The sequence below is a fragment of the Scyliorhinus canicula genome, chromosome 12, assembly GCF_902713615.1.
Source record: "Scyliorhinus canicula chromosome 12, sScyCan1.1, whole genome shotgun sequence".
NCBI lineage: Eukaryota > Metazoa > Chordata > Chondrichthyes > Carcharhiniformes > Scyliorhinidae > Scyliorhinus > Scyliorhinus canicula.
The window spans coordinates 130,540,860-130,565,302 of NC_052157.1; the positions used below are offsets into that span (position 1 = coordinate 130,540,860).

At 43.6% G+C, this 24,443-nt stretch overlaps 1 protein-coding gene across 6 annotated transcripts in view; it reads left to right on the forward strand.

The window, feature by feature from the left end:
- The first annotated feature begins 4,534 nt into the window (after nt 1-4,534).
- The window catches only part of ggnbp2 (gametogenetin binding protein 2), a 65,424-nt gene continuing 45,515 nt past the window's right edge, over nt 4,535-24,443 (forward strand). For 2 of the 6 annotated variants that reach the window (XM_038814133.1, XM_038814132.1), the window contains exon 1: nt 4,539-4,970. In XM_038814133.1, the coding sequence (XP_038670061.1) occupies nt 4,878-4,970 (93 nt within the window). In that variant the 5' untranslated portion in view covers nt 4,539-4,877. Of the gene's footprint in view, nt 4,971-24,443 lie in introns of all 6 variants that reach the window. The other 4 variants (XM_038814136.1, XM_038814131.1, XM_038814135.1 and 1 more) reach the window with 4 other exon arrangements.

The window sequence follows — 24,443 nt, forward strand, 5'->3', positions numbered from 1 at the left end:
TAGACAGGGAATAATCAAGGAGGAAAGGAAAGACCCGTACAATATTAAAATCCATTCGAATTCATGGTAATCAGGTTCACGCCCAAATGGGGAATGAACCTGACACATTACTGGCAGAGAGAGCGGGGAAGATCTCAAACCGAGATCTCACCAGTGCAAATCCTGTTATGGCCCTCTCGTGAAATTTCGTACCTAATTCTTTTTTTCCAATTATGGGGCAATTTAGCATGACCAATTAATCTACCCTGCATATCTTCTTGGGTTGTGGGGGTGAGACCCATGCAGACAGGGGGAGAATGCAAACTCCACATGGAGAGCGACCTGGGGCCGGGATCGAACCCGGGTCCTCAGCGCCATGAGGCAGCAGTGCTAACCATTGTGCCACCATGATGCCCCCACTCGTGAAATTTAGCGGCCATAACGGGATTTTTGCCTGTGGCGAATGGACCCAAAAAATCACGCCCATGGTTTCAGAAGCTCCAAAGTTCTCCAAACAAGGAGTCAGCTGAGACCATCCCGCAACACCAACAACGATCAATTTCAGGTGCGTCACTTCTGACAAACTTTGCCTTTCCAGAATCAGCTTGTTCAGCCGTCGAAAGAAGTACAGCAAACAATTTCATATGACATCACCGATGTTGAGTCTGCATTCACATCTCTGTTGCAGCTGGAAGAATGCCAATCTTGACAAATACGCTATTCTTCAACCAACACCCAATGACACATTTTTATCATCACAGAATTGTTACGACACAGGAGGCCCATCGTGTCTGTACCGGATTGTTGTTTGCATCCTGCTGTGCAAATATTGGTTGCTGTATTACAAATGACTACAGTTCATTGAAACATAGGAACAGGAGTAGGCCATTAAGCCCCTTGAGCCTGCTCTGCCATTCAATGAGATCATGGTTTATCAATGGCATAACTGTATATACCGGCCTTTGTTCCATATCCCTTAATACCTTAAAATTAACAAGTAATCTAGCATCAATTGTTTTTTTCTGGAAGAGAGTTCCAAATCTCTACCACCCTTTGAGTGTAGAAGTGCTTCCTAACATCTCTCCTGAATGGTCTGGCCCTAATTTTTAGACTATGCCCCTAGTTCTAAAATCTCCAACCAGTGGAAACTGTTAATCTTTATCAATCCTGCCTTTTCCCGTTAATAATTTAAAGACTTTAATCCCATCACCTCTTAATCTTCTAAATTCTAGAGAAAACAGGCTAATTTGTTTAATATCTCCTCATAACTTAACCCCTGAAGTCCAAATATCATTCTTGTAAACCTACATCACACTCTCTCTAAGGCCAAAATATCCTTCCTAAGGTTCCCAGATCACAGTATTCAAAATGGGGTCTCACCAGGATTTTGTAAAGCTGCAGCATAACCTCTGTGTCCTTATACTCCAGTCCTTCAAATATAAAGATCAGCATTCCATTAGCCTTCTTTATTACTTTCTGAATTTGTTCATGGCATTTTAATGATCTATGCACCTGAACCCCCAGGTCTCTTTGGACATTCGCTCAATTTAGCTTCATACCATCTGGAAAGTACCCCAATCTATCCTTTTTTTGGCCCAAAATGGATAACCTCACACCTGCTTACATTGAAACCCATCTGCCATTTTTGTAAGCCCTTTTAGTTTTATGCTGTCCCCTATCTCTTTAATTATCCATGGCTGTTAGGGCAGCACAGTGGCCCAATGGTTAGCACTGCTGCCTATGGCGTTGAGGACTGAGGTTTGATCCCAGCCCTGGGTCACTGTCTGTGTGGAGTTTGCACATTCTCCCCATGTCTGCGTGGATTTCACCCACACAACCCAAAGATGTGCAGGTTAGGTGGATTGGCCACGCTAAATTGCCCCTTAATTGGACAAAAATAATTGGGTACTCTAAATTTATTTCTATGTTTAATCCATGGCTGTTTTTTTCTGTGAAATTAAGCTTTTTCCTCTCAGGGGTACAAACTGGTTCTGTATTGCATTAAATGTTTCTTTAAACATATTTCACTGCTCTTCAGTAGTTTTACCCATTAGCAGATTTTCCCAGATTACTGTGGACAGTCTCTCTCTGGGAGGCATGGTGGCACAGTGGTTAGCACTGCTACCTCACAGCTCCAGGGACCCGGATTCAATTCCGCTCTCGGGTGACTGTCTGTGTGGAGTTTGCGCGTTCTCCCTGTGTCTGTGTGGGTTTCCTCCGGGGGCTCCTGTTTTCTCCCACAGTCCAAAGAAGTGCGGGTTAGGTGGATTGGCCATGCTAAATTGCCCCTTAGTATGCAAAAAAAAGTTAGGAGGGGTTCTAGGAATAGGGTGGGGTGTGTGGCTTACGTATGGTGCTCTTTCCAAGGGCCATTGCAGACTCGATGGGCCGAATGGCCTCCTTCTGCACTTTAAATTCTATGATCTCATTCAAGTCGGCCTTACGTAAATCTAAAATTCCAGTAACTGATTTCTGCTTTTCACATTCAAACATTACATTGAACTCGGGCATGTTATGATCACTATTTGATTAATGTTTACACACAATTAGGTTATTAATTAAATCCGACTCATTACTAAATCCAATATTACTTGTCTCTTGTTGCATCCAGGACATACTGCTGTAGGAAATTATCCTTGACACACTCCAGAAATTCAATACTTTCTGACAGGTGCTTGATTGTGTCTCCCAACCCATGTTAAAGTTAAAATTCCCCATTAATACTACTTTGCCTTTACGACACACTTGGCTCATTTCTGCATTTATACAAACTAGTTAGGACTTCCGAGTTGCTACCGGGGGTCTATAGACAACACCTATTAGAGTTCTAGATATTTTTCTGTTTCTCAGTTCCACCCACAAGATATCTACTGGCTGCTTTCCCTTAATTTTATCCTCTCACCAATTAATGAATTGTTTCTAATTAGTAAGGCTACCCCCCCCCCCCGCCCCCTCCGCCAGACCTCCATTTTCCCCATCTGTCCTGTAAATCTTACAATCCTGCATATTAAGTTCCCAGTTCTGACCATCCACAGCCACGTCTCAGTGATGGTTACTATATCATTTGATTTGTGCAGCTCCAATTTATTCCTTACATTCTGTGCATTTGTATGTAGAACTCTTATGTGGGCCATAGTCTTGAACCTGCCTCTCAGCACAGATGCTTTATTCACCTGTTTACTATTTCTCTCTTCTGGTTTAAACAATATACTTATTAGTTTTGACATTACCTGCCATACCTTAAGTAGGATTCCTGACTGTTTCTTTACTCTTTGTCCTGTGACTTGTTTTTTGAAACGGTCTAGAAAAAGAAACAAGCACCTCGCTCCCTCCTTACCAAAGTCCCTCAGTCACCAAACACCCAACTTCAAAACCCTACTGCAACCCACCCCCCCCCATCAAACTCCCTCAGTCACCAAACTCCCCTCAGCACCCTACTGCAACCCCCCTCACCAAACTCCCTCAGTCACCAAACTCCCCTCAGTACCCTACTGCAACCCCCCTCACCAAACTCCCTCAGCCACCAAACACCCAACCTCAGCATCCTACTGCAACCCCCCCTCACCAAACTCCCTCAGCCCACCACACTCCCAACCTCAGCACCCTGCTGCAGCCCCCCCTCACCAAACTCCCTCAGCCCACCACACTCCCAACCTCAGCATCCTACTGCAACCCCCCCTCACCAAACTCCCTCAGCCCACCACACTCCCAACCTCAGCATCCTACTGCAACCCCCCCTCACCAAACTCCCTCAGCCCACCACACTCCCAACCTCAGCACCCTGCTGCAGCCCCCCCTCACCAAACTCCCTCAGTCACCAAACTCCCAACCTCAGTACCCTACTGCAACCCCCCTCAGCCACCAAACACCCAACCTCAGCATCCTACTGCAACCCCCCCCTCACTCACCAAACTCCCTCAGCCCACCACACTCCCAACCTCAGCACCCTGCTGCAGCCCAAGGCGGTACTCCCAGCCCAGATCTGGTTCAGGGCCACCTGAACTTCAGGATGCCCTGTGCCAGTGAACCAATCTTTCCTCTTACGCACTCCAGACAAGGAGGTTTATTGGCACCAATTGGGGGGGGGGGGGGGGCTTCCTGCGGCCTCCTCAAGCAGGGTTGGTCGACAGGGATTATTATTATTTGGTGTGGGCCGACCGGATGACAAGGCTGGATGGAGCCTGCGCAAGGGAGGGAGTGGGCGAGCGTGCTCGTGCGTGCGCGGCTCCCTCCCCTCGGTCAGGCTGGTCGGAACTACTTTCAGCAGTGGGAGGAGGGTGGCGGATGTTGAATCTGTCGCCACGTCCCTGCCCCGCCCCCCCCCCCCCTCCCTTTTGCCCGCGGCGGGGGGGGGAGGGAAGGCGGAAAACTGCCTGCTCAACAGTAGAGCGTTAATATAAATACACGCACGCGCATCAGACAATCGTCGCGCGCGAGAGGAATGTGAATCGGGAGCGTGAAAGGCGGCGGGCGGAGGGTCTGACTGAGGCGGGAGGAAGGCGTCGCCCAGGGCGGGGGTGGGGGGGGGGCATTAAAAGGGAAGGACCTATTTTCTCGGGGCGGATGGCGGCGGCGCTGTGGCTGTGACGCGCTCCATTTTTATTCGAATATTTTGGTGGAGGCAGAGGGAGAGGGAGCTGAGTTTGCGGAGAGAGAGAGGGGAGTCAACGCCTTGTCCCGGCCCGAGTTGCAGCGCCATTCCCCCACCGACTGGAAGCCGCCCTTCGACAGGCCCTCCTCCCCGATCGCCATCAGCTGTTTAAATTCAATCGGAGCGGGAGGATTTGGCCGCAGCCCCGCGGGGGGAGGGTCAGTCAGTCAGTCAGTCAGTCAGTGGCGGTTGGTGCTGTCAGCCTCTTCCTTCCCCCCCGTCCCTCTCTCCCTCCCTCGGTGTTGACATGGCGCGACTGGTGGCCGTTTGCAGAGACGGCGAGGAAGAGTTTCCCTTCGAGAAGCGGCAGATCCCGCTCTACATCGATGACACCCTGACGGTGAGTGGGGAGCCGCCCGCGTTGGGTGGGCTGGGTTGGGCAAAGGCCAGGCCGCGGGGCCCGGCCGACTACCTCCAAGCGGGGGCCTTCGGGCTTTCCTACCGCCTCTCTCGCACTAGGCCCCTGGCGTCTGAGCGCAGTCGCACTTCTCTTTCCCTCCTTGAGGGCACGGTGGGGGCAGCAGCAGCCCCTGGGCCCACTAGGCCCGGCGCCTGCAGTGAAATGTCGCCTCTGTCTCTCGGCTCAGCCTGCCCTTTTCTCCGCTCGGGCCTCCCAACTTACTAAGTTCTGAAGTGCGCCAATTTATCCTGTATTTAAAAATAAAATAAAAAAATTCCCAAGTTCAAATACAGATTTTTGCACAAATGCAGATTGTTACATCATCCCTTTCTAATGTAAAAAAAATATGAATTCGCTCAATTCCACTCTTGTGTATGAGATGACCAGATTTGTTTTGCATTCTGGTTTAACTTTTTAAAGCACGGTGTTTTCAGATATCGCTTTTTTTTTGGTTTTCCGCCTTCAAAATTTCAATTTCCCAGTACACATATTTTCGGATTGCGTTTCTGCCTCCTGCATAATGATATTTGAGTGGGACAGAATTGCCTTGTTAAAAAAAAAAAATTGCCGCGTTAGATGCCATTAAATTGGAGTTTACAAATATGTGATTGTGTGGAATTATTTTAGTTGAATTTACATGAGGTAAGATTATGCAAATTATTTGGTCAGGGCAACTACTTGTACTCATTTTGGCTAACCTTGTACCATTTATATGCAATATGCCATACAGATTTAGTGTATTGTGCCAACAGATCGTTAAAGGGTATTCGTGGTCTTCCAAGCCTTTTCTCTCCTTTCAAAAGTATTATGTCAAATTGGGTTTTCTAAACTTGCTTTGAGAGTGATGGCAGGGTATTTGATTATGGAGGCTATCACAGCTGAAATTGACTATTGTCAAGTACATTCAGTTTCCATCCAAATGGCTGGATAATGGTGCGATGGGTTACCATTTCACCCCTTCTGCTGCCTTCCCTGACAGAAAATATTAACTCTGGCTAGTTGTGATCCCTGAGTGCTAGTTCAATAATTACTGTCGGTCACCCGCCCCTCTAGTTTGCATGTCTTGGAATGTGCTTGATGTCTTGATGTGCGAGGGAAGAGAGGTACAAACCATTTTCTGAAGAAACACCTCACTTTTTAGAATTTTTGTTATATATTACAGTATTGTTGGCTGAAAAATAAATGAATGATTGCTTTATTTCACAGGTGTGCACAATACCGTTGTCATCTATTCCTGATATTCCTTTTAGTTTGATTTGCTGCATAACTTCACACTTGGCAAACCTTCAAACCTATGACATGTATAGATTTACGCGGTTAAGGTGATGGCGTAAATTATCACAATGAATGCATATACAGAATGATTCAGAAGTGTTAATCAATATGCTTTTTTAATTCTTTAATGAGAAATGGACATTGCTGGCTACGCCAGCATTTACTAACCCAGAGAATGTGGCAATGTGTTACCTTCATGCAGTCCAGGTGCTGTTAGGAGGAGAGTTTAGGATTTTGACCGAGTGGCAGTGAAGAATGGTTTTGTTGTATGGTGGTGACTTGGAGAAGCACTTGTGTTCTCATGTACCTGCTGTCACCATGTCCTTCTATGTGAAGAGGTTGTCGGTTTTCAAAGTTGTGTTGAAAGAACCTTGGTGAGTTGCTGCAATGCATCTGATAAATGGTGCACACTGCTGCCACTGTCAGTGGTGGAGGGAGTGAACGTTTAATGTGGTGGATGGGGTCCTAACCAAGTGGGCTGCTTTGCCCTGGATGATATTGAGCTTCTTGTGTTGGAGCTGCACTTTTGGGCAAGTTGTCATGAGTACCTTTAAGAAATGGGTGTTTATCAGTGATGTCAGTGTGGGTGGAGCTGGGCTGTATCAGTTTTTTTACTTTTGTTTTAGGCTGTTTGCTGCAGGTTTGTTTGGTTTTCAGAGTTGGAGCTGAAGCCAGACAAAGCAGCTGTACTGCTGTTCTCTCTGCCATAAAAAGACTATCTCTTAATCATTTGGTGAATTCAGAATTATAAATATTCTCCATAGTGAATGTAAACCTAATGTGCTTCTGTTAAAAGGTGTTTCTTTTGTCTTTTGGATGTTGTTTGGGAAGTTGTTATTAAGGATTACTTGGTGTTGTATTCTTTGGGGGTTGTATTTGATTTGATGGTTGCTAAGATGTTCACTGTTTTAAAAATGTCAACTTGAGTATATAGAATAACCATTGTTTTGCTTTTTAAAAAAAAAACAAACTTCCATTTCTGCTGTACCACACCTGTAGAGTGGGCTGTGTGCTCCCCATACCATAAGCTATTAAAAGTTGTGGGTCAGGTGAACTCAATGATGCGCTTTAGGGTTCTCTAGACCCTGGCCCATAATAAATTGGGGGCTCGAGGGGGATAAAAGTCTGTCTATCGGATTGGCTTAGTGAACTTAAAGACAGTGAGGGGTGAGCATATTGTGGTTGCATTTCAGGTGTGGTATCCTAGTTTAAGTGGGGAGTGTCTTGTGGACAATGGCTCTTTCACAGGCTCTGAAGTTTTTTGGGGGTGGAGACGGTCACACAAAGTACCTTACAGACTGTTAGATTTGGCAAAAACATTGCAGTTAAAATTACCTGACAATGCGAAAGGATGAGGTAATTATAGCGGTGGCTAAGCATTTAAAGTTGCACGAGATATAGTTTTGACTCATTGGAAATGGCAAAAATTCAGTTACAAATTAAACAAATGGAATATGAGAGAGAATTAAAGCAGCTTGAATACGAAAGAGAGGAAAAAGAAAGAGATAGAGGAAAAAGAAAAGGAGAAAAAAAGAATAGCCCGAGCAGGAGGAAAGAAATAAATAGCCCTAGCATAGCAGAACATAGCAGAAAGGGAGATACAGATCAGTGGAAAAGATAAAGAGAGAGTTTGAATTTCAGAAAATGTCAGTTAAAATTGGCAGACGTAAAGTTGGATGATAGTGATGAGGAAGTGATGAGGATAGTGAGAAAGAGCATCATAGTCGAAGGCTTGGTGGGGATCTATTTAAATATGTCCAAGCATTGCCAAGGTTTGACGAGAAGGAGGTAGAAGGCTTTTTCATTTCATTTGAGAAGACAGCTGAACAAATGAAATGGCCACAGGGCATGTGGGTTTTACTGATTCTAACAAAACTGATGGGTAGGGCTAGTGAAGTGTTTGCATCACTACTGGAGGAGGTATCTGGGACTTATGAGGAGGTGAAAAAATCCATTTTAGGTGCATGTGAACGAGTGCCTACAGACACAGGTTTAGAAACCTTTAAGGAAAGAATTTGGTCAAACCCACATGGAGTTTGAAAGGATCAAACAGAGCAATTTTGATAGGTGTTAAGGGCTTTGAAAATAGACCAAACGTATGAAGCTCTCAGAGAAATTATGTTTTTGGAGGAGTTTTTTAAAAACTCAATTCGTTATGTAGTGAGAACTCGTGTGGAAGAGCAGAGGGTTAAGACCTCTGAGGTTAGCAGCAGACATGGCAGATGATTATGAATTTGTTTATAAAGCTTGGTTTCCAACATCAGTTTCAGCCTGTGAGGGATAGAAACTGGGGACATGAGAAATACTCGAGTGGTAAAAGTAAAGGTGATCTGATGGGAGATAATAAGGAGTGTACCTCAAATTAAAAAAGAAATCCAGGAGGGTGGAAGGGACATGAAAAGTTTCAAATGTTTTCACTGTAATAAACTAGGGCATGTAAAGTCAGTGTTGGTGGTTGAAGAAAAACACTGGGAAGGCTGATGTGGTAAAACAGAAAAGCCCAAGAGAAGTGAAGGAGGTGCAAACGATTGTACAGCCTGATCAAGAGGTGATAAGAAGGTGCCAGATCTCTTTAAAGAATTTACTTCTGTGGGTAAAGTTTACTCGTGTATCAGGAGAAGCAGGTAAAGAAGTCACAATTTTAAGAGATACAGGAGCTAGTAAATCTTTAATGGTATGAGATGAGGAGTTGTGTAGCTTGGTAAGAATGTTGCCAGAAAAGGTGGTAATATGTGGAATTCAGGGTGAGGGGAGTTGTGTTCCATAATACAAGGCAAGGTTGGAAAGTCCAGTGAAGAGTGGTGAAGTGATAGTAGGCGTAATGGAGAAACTATCTTGTCCAGAAATACAGATTATCTTGGGTAATATAGCTGGAGCGCAGGTGGGAGTTGCGCCTACTGTAGTTGATAAGCCTGCGGAAAATCAGACAACTGAAGTGTTGAAGGACGAATATCCTGGGATTTTTCCGGATTATGTAGTAACAAGGTTGCAAAGTCACAGGCTAAGACTAGGAGAAATCAAAGAGTGAAGATGAAGTGCAGTTATCGCAAATTACTTTTGATCAGATGGTTGAAAAAGAACAACAACAGGTGGAGGATGAGGCGGATACTTTTAGTTCAGGAAAATTGGCGGAGTTACAACAAGATGTAGAAATAAAATGGAAGTGGAATCTGAGTGTATACCAGAATGTTATTACCCTAAAAGTGATGTCTTGATGAGAAAAGGGAGACCTTTACATATGCAGGTGGATGAAAAGTGGGCAGAAGTTCATCAAGTAGAATTGCCGGTAGGGTATAGAAAGGAGGTTGCGAGTTGCACATGAGGTACCAGTGGGAGGTCATTTGGGAATAGGGGAAACTCAAGCTAAAATCCAGAAACATTTTTATTGGCCTGGGCTACATAAAAATGTCGTTAAATTTTGTTAATCATATCACACATGTCAAGTAATAGGGAAATCGCAAGCAGTGATAAAACCAGCGCCCTTAATACCCATTCCAGCATTTGAGGAACCTTTTACAAGGGTCCTAATTGATTGTGTAGGAGCGTTTCTTAAAACAAAAAGTGGAAATCCATATCTTTTGACTATAATGGATGTCTACTAGGTTTTCAGAGGCCATTCCAGTACGTAATATTACAGCTAAAACGATTGTGGAGGAGTTACTTAAATTCTTTACTAGATATGAACTACCCAGAGATATACAATCGGATCAAGGATCAAATTTTACCTCCCGGTTATTCAAAAGAAGTTATGGATAGTTTAGGAATAAAACAATTTAAATCCAGAATCGCAAGGAGCGTTAGAAAGGTGGCATAAGACATTAAAGACAATGTTGAGGGTGTATTGTCAAGATTATCCATAGGATTGGGATAAAGGAATTCCATTCGTACTGTTTGCAATTAGGGATGCACCAAATGAGTAAAATTTAGTCCTTTTGAACTAATTTTAGGTCATGAGGTAAGAGGACCACTTAAATTGATTTAAGGAAAAATTGGTGAGTGAGAACTCAACTTGCATTATTGACATTATTGGATTATGTGTCAAATTTTATGGAACGATTAAATAGAGCCGGTGAATTGGCTAGACAACATTTAAAAGTTGCGCAAAATGTGGTGAAACGGGTAGCGGACAAGAAATCCAAAGTTCGTAGTTTTGCCTGTGGAGATAAATTTTAGTACTGTTACCAGTGGTAGGTGAACCTTTAAAAGCTAGGTTTTGTGGACCGTATCAGATTGAAAGGAAATTTAAGTGAGGTGAATTATGTGATTAAAAACGCCGGATAGAAGGAGAACTGTCATGTGAATATGCTTTAAAGGGGAAGGAGAGAAGAGGAGGATGTTTTAATGATTCTAACTCATTTACGAACCAGTGATGAACCAAATCCAGATGACTGTGAATTTGACATTCCTCAAATTAAATTGGAAAACTAGGATATTCATAAAAATTGGGATAAATTGTTGAGTTACCTTCCAGAGTAAAAACGGACTGACCTGAAAGAGTCATTGATATCACATGGGCAAGTTTGTAGAGAAACATTGGGAAGTACTAAAATGGCTATACACGATGTAGATGTGGAAAATGCTGTTCCAATCAAACAACATCCATATAGACTTAACCCGTGCCAATTTTAAAGGGTTAACAAAGAGATTGAGAGTATGCTTAAAAATGGCATAATTGAAGTGGGTTTCGGCCAACTGAGCTCACCTATAGTGATGGTACCAAAACCAGACGGTACCCAACGGTTGTGTGTGGACTATAGAAAGGTTAATGCAGTTACAAGAACTGACTCATCCTATCCCACTTTTGGAGGATTGCATTGAGAAAGTGGGACAATCCGTTTCTATTTCCAAACTGGATTTACTTGAAGGTTACTGGCAGGTACCTTTTATCTGAAAGGGCGAAGTAGATTTGAGCTTTTGTGACTCCAGATGGTATGTATCAATTCAAAGTTATGCCATTTGGCATGAAAAACGCCACAGCCACATTTCAACGGTTAACTAACAATCGTTTCAGGATTACCCAATTGTGCGGTATACATCAACGATCTGGTATTTTCAGCCAGACATGGACAGAACATTTGAAACATCTGATGGAGTTATTCGATCGACTTCAGGAGGCTGGTTTGGTGATAAACCTAGCCAAAAGTGACTTTAGAAAAGCCCAAGTCACTTTCCTTGGCCATACAATCGGACAGGGTCCAATGGGCACACGGGATGGTTATTGAGGAGTTTTCAATACCCTCAAGACGAAGGGAAATAAATGCAATTTCTTGGCAAGAGTGGATTTGATCGAACATTTGTGAACTTTTTGTAGCGTGGTTGCTCCACTGATAGACTTGCTGAAGAAACGGCGGAAATTTCAGTGGACAGCGGACTTTCAACAGGCATTTGACTGCCTGAAAGCTGTGATAACCAATGCTTCACATTGAACTGAAGTATCTGACTTTAAAGAGAAATGCCATGGCGTAGAGAAATGGACGATCGTGCAGAGACCTTCTTGTTCCAAGAGACTGTCAGTCGAGAAGGATTCCAGTTGGAGAAAGAAAATGGACTATATTATCCTTAATTGCGTGTGTTGTTTTTTGAAACGGAAAAAGTATATTTACTGTCTGCATTTCTTAAAGGATAGTGAAAGTTGAAACTGAAACCATCTTGAAGTTGGTGGTTTATTTTTTTCTGGGGGGGGGGGGAAGATGTCATGTGAGAGTACCTTTAAGAAATGGGTGTTTTTCAGTGATGTCAGTGAAGGTGGATCTGGGCTGTCTGTCAGCTTTTTGCTTTCGTTTTAGGCTGTTTGCTGCAGGGTGTTTTTGTTTCGTTTTCAGAGTTGGAGCTGGAGACAAAGCAGCTGTACAGTAGTCCCCCGTTATACCGCGCTCCGCAATACCGTGGTTCGCGATATACCGCGGGGGGGCTTATGGACCCCAACTGTCAGTTGTGTCAATTTCAGCGGCCGGCTCACTTTGATCCGGAGAGGGAAGCTGCTCTCTCACTGAAACAATCAGCCGGCCGCTGAAATTGACACTGCCGGCTGCTCTCCCTCCAATCAGAAATATTAAAACTTAAAAGTTGGATTTGCGTTATAAAGGGGGACTACTGTACTACTGTTCCCTCTGCCATAAAAAGACTATCTCTTAATCATTTGGTGAATTCAGAATTATAAATGTTCTCCGCAGTGAATGTAAACCTAATGTGCTTCTGTTAAAAGGTGTTTTCTTTTGTCTTCTGGATGTTGTTTGGGAAGTTATTAAGGATTACTTAGTGTTGTATTATTTGGGGGTTGTATTTGAATTGATGGTTGCTAAGATGTTCACTGTATGGTTTTTAAAAAGGTTAACTTGAGTTCATAGAATAAACATTGTTTTGTTTTAAACAAATGCTTTTCCATTTCTGCTGTACCGCACGTGTTGAGTGAGCCGTGTGCTCCCCATACCACCATACCACAATCTATTAAAAGTTGTGTGTCAGGTGAACTATAGAATTTACAGTGCAGAAGGATGCTATTCAGCACATCGAGTCTGCACCGGCCCTTGGAAAGGGCACCCCACCCCAAGCCCACACCTCCATGTTCTCTAAACCCTTGCTCATAACAAGTGGAGAGTATTCCATTACACTCCTGGAATGTGCCTTGAAGATGGTGGAGAGGCCCTGCAGAGTCGGGATGCGAGTTATACTCTTGGAGGATTCCTAACCTCTGACCTGCTCGTGTAGCCACAGTAGTTATATGGCTTGTCCACTACTATGTCTGGTCAATGGTAACCCCCAGGATGTTGATAGTTAGGAATTCAGCAATAGTAATGACGTTGTGTGTCTCTGTTTGAAATGGTTATTGCCTGCACTTGTGTGACATAAATGTTACTTGCCTCTTACTGCACATGAATATAGGTTTCTTCAGTGTCTGAGTAGTCATTAATCGTACTGAACATTGTGTGATCATCAATGAACATCTTCACTTTCGATATTCTGATGGCGGAGGTCGGGGGTGGCATGTTATGGGGGGGGGGGGGGGGGAAGATCATTGAAGCAGGTGAAGACAGCTGGGCCTCAGACAGGGACTCCTGCAGTGATGCTCTGAAACGGAGGTGATACTTTCACAGCAATTTGTGTAGTGCCTTTAATGTCAGAAAATATTCCAAGGCACTTCATGTGAGTAAAACGGCAGTGAGCCATCAGAAATGGGGCAAAGGTGTCGTCAGAGGCAAGTTCATTTTTTAAATATTTCATTTAAAAAATATATAGCATTTTTTATACAGCTTTTTAAAAAAAAAATATAGCAGAAGGCAATGAAAAAGTTTGAGGAAGGAATTCCAGATTGTGACCAAGGCATCTTAAAGTTGTCGATGATGAGTTGAATAAAATTTGAGATGCTAGTGTTGGAAAGGAGCTGTTGCAGCTGGAGAGAGCACAGAAGTGGGGAAGGGCAAGGCCATAAAGGAATTTGTAAACCGCATGAGAGTTTAAGTTTACACAGTTTGGAGTCAGCAGGCATGAGGGTGATGGTTCAGCAAGGTCTCGTACAAATTTGCAGAGGGTTGGAGGCAAATTGAAATAGTCATCTAGAGATAACCATGGAAGTGATGCGGGTTTCAGCAGAAGATGGGTTAAGGCTGTGGCGGAGCCAGGGGCAATGTTAAGAGGATAGAAATGTAGCCTAAGTTATGTATATTGGGTTGGATACTCATCACCGGATCACATTGAGCACCGGCTGGTTCAGCGGCGAATAATTGCAGTCCCGAAAGACTGTTTGGTGAATTGGACATCTAGAATTGTTCCCTCAGTGCACCCAAACAAGTGCCAGAGTGTGGCGACTAGGGGATTTTCGCAGTAACTTCATTGCAGTGTTAATGTAAGCCTACTTATGACACAGATTATTATTATTATTATTGTTATTGTTGTAATGGATGGGGTTGGCGGCTAGGGAACAAAACTTGTGGCAGGGACCAACGGCAACAGCTTCAGTTTTCCCAATATTTAATTGTAGGAAATTTCTGCTCATCCAATACTGGTGTCAGAAAAGTAGTGTGATAAGTTATCAAGAGAGGTTGTTGCGAGGGGCTGGACTGCAGGATTGGGTAGAAAAGCCCATGTGTTGATGCTGTGGCTGGATAGATGATAACGGAACCAGATGAGTGCAATCCACCCAGCTGGATAACGGGTGTGGTTTTGGAGGAGGATGGTGATCAACTGTCAAGGGCAGTAAATGCATCAAAATATGAAGAGGGATGGTTTATCTTTGTCACAGTAATATTGGAAACAGTACGATCCTGTTTGTCAGGGAATCTGGAAATTGGAATGAACATGTGCTTATGAAAATGGGTCTAAGCATGCCTGCCCCGCCCCACCAGTGTTTCTCATGTATGAAGTTGGTGAGGACTGTGGTATAATTCTGCTGACCGATGCCACCTTCATTCTGCCTTCACCTGGTGGTAGTGTTCTGACCACTATTTGACTATTCACCAAAACAGATTAACTGGTTCAAAATAGAAAATTCTGGAAATACCCAGGTTAGGCACTACTTGTGGACAGAAACTGATACATCAGGTGATATTCAGATCAGCCTTCCATTACCGAAGAAAGACAAATAGAGAATTTTTAATGATGCCAAGGAGAGTGGTAAAAGCATAAGGGGAAGGTTGTGTCCAGTTGAAGTGAATCCTTGTATTTCTATCTTTGTTGACCTGAAGTGTTAATTCTATTTTGCTTTACAGATGTGCCTGACCTGAGTAGCTCCAACATGTGTTTTGTTTTTTTTTCCAGAATCTGCAGAGTTTTGCTTTTTTTTTCTAACTGGTTCATTAATGTCTTAGAAACCTTCTTAGTTATAAACCTTCTACACATGAGGGTCAGCAATTACCTGCAAAGCAATCAATACCCTTTCAAAATAATTGCCTATGAAGTAGTTAGGCATCTCCTGAGGACAGTGGGGAAAATGAGTGACCTTGTGCATAATCCCAGAACAAGCAAGTGACACTACATGGCAGTCCCTCTATAGACAGACAGATTCAATGGGACATCCAAGTGCAAAACACTTCATAGTTCAACATTGCACATCTAGGCTGTGCTGCTTTCTCTCTCGTTTAATGATTTGTAAGATTTAGTGGACAACTATTTAAATTTGTAGTTTCTGATGTTTTAAAGTTACATTCATTTCCATGAATGCTGCAATTTCCAAGGTGTTGAATTTGTAATCCCTGATTTTGTTCAGTTGCATCCACCATTTGTGTTTACTGTACCAAGTGCTTTGTGTTTGATCTCAATGGATTAATTATTGGAATGCATGAAGTTATATTTGAGGGGGAAGACATTGTGACTTATGTATTGGTTTATTAAAAAATCCTGTCTGTTGTGCTTTGCTACGTAGTACTTAATTGATATTTCCCATATCTTTTCTGATTAGCATGGAAGCTGGTAACTTTCTGGCATCTCATCCGGTGGCCATTCTTGTGACCCTCTGTTGACTTAGATATGTTTGATCAGGAACATTAAGCCAACCATGATTCTGTTCACCAATGCCCTAGCACTTATTCATGAACACCCACCTCGCTGCCCAGAAAAAATAGGACCAATGAGGCCATTTTTGCTCTGACTGCTGTCATGATTCCCTAAAATAAATTGGATGTGGGCATCACCATATGGCAGACAGGAAACATCATCCAGTGTAGCAGTAATCTCTACCAACCAAATATTAAGTTCAATTCCAAGAGCAAGTTAGCTGATCTGCGCATTAGTTTGGTGATGCTGATTAAATTGGCAAAATGTAGTTAAATGTTGAAAATCACCTAGTGAATGAAGTTAAATACTGGTTGTTGTCTGGACTTTGAGATGGTATAGTGAGTCACAAGTTTGAGATGGTATAGTGAGTCACAAGTTATTTTAAAGAAGAACATTCTGTACACATAGGTTGCTTGCATTGGACCAATGCTGCCAAGTTGTGCTGACTTTTCCTTTTGTATCTTGAAGAAAATGAAATGTAGTTGATTTTTGGGAATTGAATACAAGCTGCAAAATGAACCACTAGTATAAAATACCACCAGCTTTTTTTTTTTTACATACTTGTGATGGATTGACCTCTGCTTTCAGATGAGCAAACCATCCTCTTGGGTTTTTGTTCTGGAAATTGTATCCCTTGAATAATGTTTCTATAGGTAACAGATTGCCTACATCTGAAATATTAGCTGCTATTTGGGTACTGCTGATTTTCCTTTTCAACAGTTCTTTGCTTCAACTATTTTCCATCTCATGCAGGTGAGATGGCAATGAGAAAATAAATATTCTTATCTCACTGAACAATATCTTCACTGTTGCTAGGTCAAAATCCTGGAACTCCCTCCCTCACAGTACTGTGGGTGTCCCTATTCACATGGACTGCAGAGGTTCAAGAAGGCAGCTCACCACCACCTTCAAGGGCTGTTGGAGATGGGGGCAATCCATTCTGGCCTAACCAGTGATGCCCACATCCCATGAATATATTAAATTCTGAATGGACTTGGATAGAATGTTTAAGGCAGTTTGAAATGTTGCAAATTTGATAATTTTGCGACTAGCATGTTGAATTAATTTTGTTTATTGAAGTTTTTTACATTTTAACAAACCACAGGAATGACACAGCACTGCAAAACAAATTAAAGGCTCAACTTGTGTGAATAGAGGAGAATGGGAGGACAGCAGTACAACTGGGTCAATACAATCATTAGACATAACTTGATACCTCAAAGCCCCATTGGAGAAGGGAGAATCGGATAAAACCATGCAAACATGGTGAAGTAGTGCATACCCACCCACATGGCCATTGCTCGCAATTACCACGAGTTCAGGATAGATTTTTCATGCCATGTTTATATCGCCCTCTATTCCAGCAGTGTCGGGGCACCAATAACACACCGTAACCTCATCTTGAATACCAGACCTTTATGTACACCTGCAATCTCTGATTCTTTATAACCATCCATTTAAGAAACTTTGTGAGAACACACAGTTCTAAAAAGGTGTAGAGTAAGAAGTTTTACAACACCAGGTTAAAGTCCAACAGGTTTGTTTCAAACACGAGCTTTCGGAGCACTGCTCCTTGGACCGCTCCATTCACCTGAGGAAGGAGCTGTGCTCCGAAAGCTCGTGTTTGAAACAAACCTGTTGGACTTTAACCTGGTGTTGTAAAACTTCTTACTGTGCTCACCCCAGTCCAACGGCGGCATCTCCACATCATGGCTAATAAAAAGATGTTGCATATATACCTCGCAGTGCAACATCGCTCCAGTTCCAGTAGACACCAACATCATTCCACACAGTTAAACAGAGGGCCAGCTGCTATATATTATGATCAGTTCTGTTAACGCTTCCCAAGGGGCAGGTTAACAAAGGGTCGTGGGTCCATTTTCCCCCAGGGCGCACTCTCCATTGATGAGAAAGAGGGGGTAGAGAATTGCTTCGTCAAACAAAGCAATCGCACTGCAGGTTGTGGGGTGGGGGAGAGAACTGGATATGAATTTTAAGTACAGAGCTCTGCTCAACACACCCCAAAAGTCCCCTCAGGATGTCCTTAATAAGTGCCTTCGAGAAGAGCAATTCCCAAGCTCCACGAAACAACAGGATATCAAACACAGGACCAGACCTGGCCTATCCCAGTACATTGACAGTAAAAAGTCTGAACCCCTTAGACTTCCAGCACACCAAAACCTATACTTCAGCTGGTCCTGCACCACCTCAACCACATCCAGGGCAGTGCCCTTTCCCCCATTGAGCAACATGCGGCTCATCGAGATGTGTGCCTAAAAGCACCGACCTTGAGGAAAAGTCTGAAGGAACCCGGCCCTCCCCAGGATACATAATTTGCACAGGCCAATGACTGAGATAGGCATGGGTTCTTAAAAATTCGAAATAATTAAAAGCTAGCTTTATGGCTCGCTCAAACTGGGCAACCATCCTGAAATCCCAGTGAAGACTTGACTAACCCTGCCACCCAATTCCACACCAACCATCCAACACCCTGCTGTGGCTCCACTCATTCCTCACTATCAACAAGATAAAGGGTGTCCAAAATGCACTCCCTATGACTGGAAGAATAACTTGCCCATCAAAAGAAAGGAGTTAAACTTCACAGACCACATCACAATCGATTATGGTTTTGCTAAGATCGGATAACCAGTGACTTTCGCCCTCGTGTTCATACCTCGCACACCCTTTAGGAAAAAAGGCAACAAATAATCGACAGGACGCATCGTGCTCCGTTAAGCCTGATATGCAATCTTTATTTGAATTCAATCTTTTTAAAAATGTGGAATTAACGTCTAAAGATGAGCATGAAGTCGTCGATTGTTGTTTTTAAAAAAAAAACTCACCTGGTTCACTAATGTCCTTTTTAGGGAAGGAAATCTGTTGTCCTAGCAAGGTCAGGCCTGCATGTGACTCCAGATCCAGAACAATGTGGTTGACTCGTAAATGCCCTCAGATGGGCAATAAATGCTGGCCCAGCCAGTGACGCCCACTTCCCATGAAACGAGGATGTAAAAAAAACCACATAAGGGAGTAATGTCCAGGGTTACTGAAGAACCGTAGTATAAACATCTGTGCTGCTTGTAAAGGGCCAAAGTCATGACTGGGTCATTGCATAGTTCTAAGGGTTTCTCTGATTCTAATGAAGCACCTTCACATAACGGGATAATATAAGGCTAGCAGTCAGGAGGGGGCTCAACTGACCAGTCTCCAAGACGGCACATCGTGCTCCGTCAACTGATAGGCTCAGCCTCCAAAGCAGAATTACTAAAGCATAGCATCTTCAAACTCTATTAGGAACTCTCCTTTTCACATTCCGCCAGAAAACGGGCACTCCTTGTCTGGCCCCTGCCTCCCAAATCCGTCAGGATATGTGACATGCAATGCTGCAGCATCTGACGAACCAATGACAGGCCCTTGTCATGGAAAGTGCTCTAACAGATGCAGGGATTCCCTCCTGCACCTCCATAATTCTCCAGGATATTTTGTAGCTCCAAGGTGGGTACAAAAGACCTGCAGCACTAAAATCTAGATCAACACTTCCGGCGGTCGTCATTCCGATGGTGCAGGCCCACTCATCAGCAAAACACAACTGCAGGCTGTGCCCCACCCCAGCTAACTCAGACTGCCTCAATCGCACAAGGATTCTTTATGATTTAACTTGGCCCCTCATTGCAAAACTCAAATTCAGAATCATCCAGGGACGTATCACCAAGCATATGTCCTGAAAAAGACAATTCTGAAATCCGCAAAAGGATAAGTAAAGGATTAAAAGACCAGCAAAGCTAGTGCTCACAGTAACGCAGCCTCTCCCACACCATCACGTGACCCTCCTGCTTTTATGTAATTTTATGATGGTTGATCAACTTGGCACTTGTCTGCTCTTTGTTCCATTTTAAGCAACAGAAACTACTGAACGTAAATTCAAGTCACAATTGTGCGTAATTTTCCCCCTTCATTTAAGAACTAATCCCAATGCTAACTTGTGCCGATGCTGCAGCAACAAGTCTGCTGACATCTAACTTGAGTAGAGGCAAACTTTTATTTAAATAACAATGTTCCTGCATGTCTGCAGGATGCCTCAAATTTACATTGGAATCTAGTCACTTGGCTATAGCTCCTTAATTGTCATTACTGATGACTGCCTCCTTTGCCTAATACATTTATAGTCACCGTTTTCAGGAAATAAATGAGTGAGATATGGGAGATCTCTAGTCTAGATAAAATAAAATTCTAATTTGATTATGCTGCTCTTGGTAGTTTGGTTAAATCTCTAAGCTAGATGTAGGAGGGCTGTAGTGATTTGATGACTTTTAAAATAAATTCGTATTGCCTCATTTAACCTTGCGTCAAGTCAAACCTTTTTGAGGTAATAGCAGAAAATGCTGGGAACACTCCATCGTTCTAGCAGCGTTGTTGGAGAGGAACATACGGTTAATGTTTAAAGTTTAAAATGTTAACCCCAAGGTTTTTCTTATTTGCAACCTGTTCTTGTCTCCACCTTTTTTAATATTCTCAACATCTACGGTGTTTTACATGGTTTTTAAATATGGTATGTAAACATTTTTTTGCAGTTGCTCTACGTCTTGCATGCTGCAAGCTACAGGTTACTTTATAGCATGTTTGTGATTGTTGCTATAGAAATGCCCGTGTAACATTAGTGATTACTTGTATTACTTTCATCAACTCATTAAGAATCTAAAGCCCATTGGTATAATCGTTTCATTGCCTCATTCCGAGGGTGATCAGGAAATGTCAAGTATGTATGATAGATCAGTAAGGTTCTTTCACTCCTGGAGGTAGCTGTGTAATTGCATTTGTTAGTGGTGAGGCTGAACTGATAAGCTGCACTTTTGGACTTTGCGTTTTTCTGTGGACACTGTAAAGGTTCTTGAGCAGAGACCATTCCTTGCATCCTGAAGTTTCTGACACATTAAAGCTTACATTTCTAATTTTTTTTTGTTTAAATTTAGATTACCCAATTATTTTTTCCAATTAAGGGGCAATTTAGCGTGGCCAATCCACCTACTCTGCACATTTTTGGGTTGTGAGGGCGAAAGCCACGCAGACACGGGGAGAATGTGCAAACTCCACACGGACAGTGACCCAGAGCCGGGATCTGGGACCTCAGCGCCGTGAAGCGGTTGTGCTAACCACTAGGCCACTGTGCTGCCCCACATTTTTAATTCTAATGTAGCAGGGATGTTTGTAATTTTGAGGTGGGGTAAATGGGTGTGAATCTTGCTTATTTAACACAGTTCTGTAGCCTGTTGGAAGCAGTTTCCTATCTGCTGAACTGCTTCCACTGAATTTGTCCCTCCCCCCACATGTGTAAACGATAATTTTTATCAGTTCTTGGTGCAGGTGAAACTGAAGATTAAAACCATGATTAGGATGAAATTTCTGTTTCTCTACCTGCCTTTTTCATAATGAACTCTGCTATTAAATGTGAAACATACAAACCTAAGAAAATAGAAGCAGGAGGAGGCCCTTCGAGCCTGCTCTGCCATTCATTATGATCATGGCTATTCATCCAACTCAATGGCCCAATCCCACCTTCTCGCTTCCCCCCCCCCTCCCCCCACATCCTTTTATCCTCTTTGCCCTAAGTGCAATATATAACTGCTTCTTGAAAACATACAATGTTTTGGCCGTAGTTATTTTCTGTGGTAACAAATTTCACAGGCTCACCACTCTCTGGGTGAAGACATTTTGCATAAATTCTTAATATACAGGGGCAGACTTAGACCATTCAGCCCATCGAGTCTGCTCTGCCATTTTGATATATTCCTCATCTACCTACAAGGTTGCAAGTCAGCTCTGTCTTAAATGATCTACCCATATCGTCAGACCGTGACCCCTGGTCTGGAGACCCACACCATCGGGAACATCCTTCTTGCATCTATCCTGTCTAACCCTGTTAGAATTTTATAGGTTTCTGAGATCAGCTCAAGTCCTTCCTGCCATCCCAGGAATCAGTCTGATAAACCTTTGCACTCCCTCGAACAAGAACATTCTTCAGATAAGGAGGCCAAAACTGCACACATATTCCAGGTGTGACCTCATCAGACCCTGTATAGTTGCAGGAAAATATCCCTGTTCCTGCATTTGAATCTTCTTGCGATGTCCAACATACCATTTGCCACCTTTGCTGTACCTGTGATTGGTGTATGAGGAACATCGCACCCAGGCCTCGTTGCACATTCCTCTTCTAATTTATGGCCGTTCAGATAACTCTGCCTTCACGTTTCTGCAACTGAATCTCATAATGAATGTATTTACATGTGTCCGTGTGGAAACGGGTATTGAGGAAAGAGCAATCTCCCAGCGTCTTGTCTGTGTATTGATAATTCACCTGAAGTGCAGCTTCTTACAGGCATGTCCAGGTCATGGGCCATCACATACTCCAGCATTTATCAAAATTATAGTGCATCTGGCATTTTTTTGCCACTCGCTCAACTTGCCCAAATAACACTGAAGAATCTGATTCTCCACACCTCTCGTCTCCCGCCCAACTGTCTTCTGCAAACTTGGAGATATTACATTTCGTTCCTTCATCCAAAAGAAATGGCCAGGTTTTATAGACTTATGGTTTTCTTAGCCATGACTCCATAGTATGGCCTTTCTTCTGGCAAGGCTGAGATGTTCCCTCTTAGCCTTCTAAAACCAACTGCTTCAAGCAGAGCTGAGAGCTGCCTTCCCTCTCTCTCTATTCTCCAACAGCCAATCAATTCAGCTAAAACCCAAGAACAAAGGAAATCCCCTCATTCTGGAAAGTGCCCCCCCCCCCCAATTGCCAAACAATAACTCTCCCTTCTCAAAGCTTTCGTTTGATGCAACCCTTTCCAAGCACAGTTGGAATGGAACCAACCTCCACACATGCAAACACCTTTTGTTCAGCATGAATCTGTATTGTACACTTAAATTCTACATCAATACATGTGCACCAAGATGCCCATTTGTGGAATCCGCAATTGTGCTCATCTTGATTAAAACTAATCAATTTTAATAATCAAAGCAACTTATCCAAATCCAGAAAAAGTTAGTGTTACATGTCACCAAACCCAAAAGGATGAAAAGGCACAGAAACATGAAATTAAACCTACTTAAAACTATACCTTATTTCTAATGCTCACCAGTACAAATATAAATCCCTTAAAACTACCTTTATTTTCCTAACAGTCTGCATGCGTAACCCTAATCTTGTAGTTGCCTACCATTTTAATTCACCTTGGTGTCACACTCCTTTCTGTCCTGAGTCTTCTGGATTCAATATTTGGTTCAATAGCTTCAGACCATGAACACTGTCCTCCATTTTTTGTTTTTGCCAAGTGCCAGTCTGTATTTTGTTTATAGCTGTAGCCATTCTGGACCAGCTGGACCAATGCTTTCTTTTTAAAAATATTTTTCAAAATTTTTGTCAAACCCATAATTTTTGTATAACTGTGCGCAACCATTAACATTAAAAAAATGAAATAAAAGTTAACCATATAGACAAAGAAGAACAATACAACCTCCCCCCCCCCCCCCCCCCCCCCCCCCCCCCCCCCCCCCCCCCTGCACATACTTATGGTTTTCTTAGCCATTACTCCATAGTATGGCCTTTTCATCTGGCAAGGCTTGAGATGTTCCCTCTTTAGCCTTCTAAAACCAACTGCTTCAAGCAGGCGGGGGGGCGGGCGGGCGGCTTTGAGTCCCTCCACATTAAAAGGATCCATCTCCAGGCTACCAGGAAGGCAAAGGCCAATACATTGGCCTCTTTCGCTTCCTGAACTCCCGGATCGTCTGACACACCAAAGATCGCTATCTCTGGACTTGGCACCACCCATGTATCTAAGATCTTGGACATTGCAAAACCCTGTCAGAATCCCGTAAGAGCCAGGCATGCCCAGAACATATGGGCATGATCTGCAGGGCTTCCTGCACACCGCACACATTTATGCTCAACCCCAAAGAGCTTGCTCATCCTGGTTGCCGTCATGTGTGCCCGGTGGACCACCTTAACTGGATTAAGCGAAGCCTGGCAGATGAGGAGGAATTGACCCTATTTAGGGCATCTGCCCGCTTCCAGCTCCCTGCCTAGCTTCTCCTCCCATTTGCCCTTGAGTTCCTCCACTGGGGCTTCTTCCGCCTCCCTGAAGAACCTGGTAGATGTCCGACACCTTCCCTCCCCAACCCAGGTGCCGGAGACCACCCTATCCTGTATCCTGCATGGGGGTAGCAGCGGACATGTTTTTCTCAGAAAGGCGCGTACCTGAAGGTATCTGAAAGCATTTCCAGGGGACAAACTGAATTTCTCCTCCAGCGCTTTCTGGCTGGGAAAGGTCCTGTCTATAAACGGGTCCCCCATCCTTTTTAAGCCTGGCCTATGCCAGCTTTGAAACCCTCCGTCTATCTTGACAACATCTGTGATTGTTGCGTATCGGGGTCTAGACTGAGGCTGCCCCCCCCCCCCCATGCCTTTTCCACTGACCCAGATCTTTAATGCCGCCACCACAACCGGGCTGGAGGACTAGTGTGCTGGCGAGAACGGCAGAGGTGCCGTTACAATTGCCCCAAGGCTGGTACCTTTGCATGAGGCTGCGCCTAACTGCTTCCACGTCGACCCCTCCCCCATACCCATTTCCTAATCATGGCTGTTAGCTGCCCAAT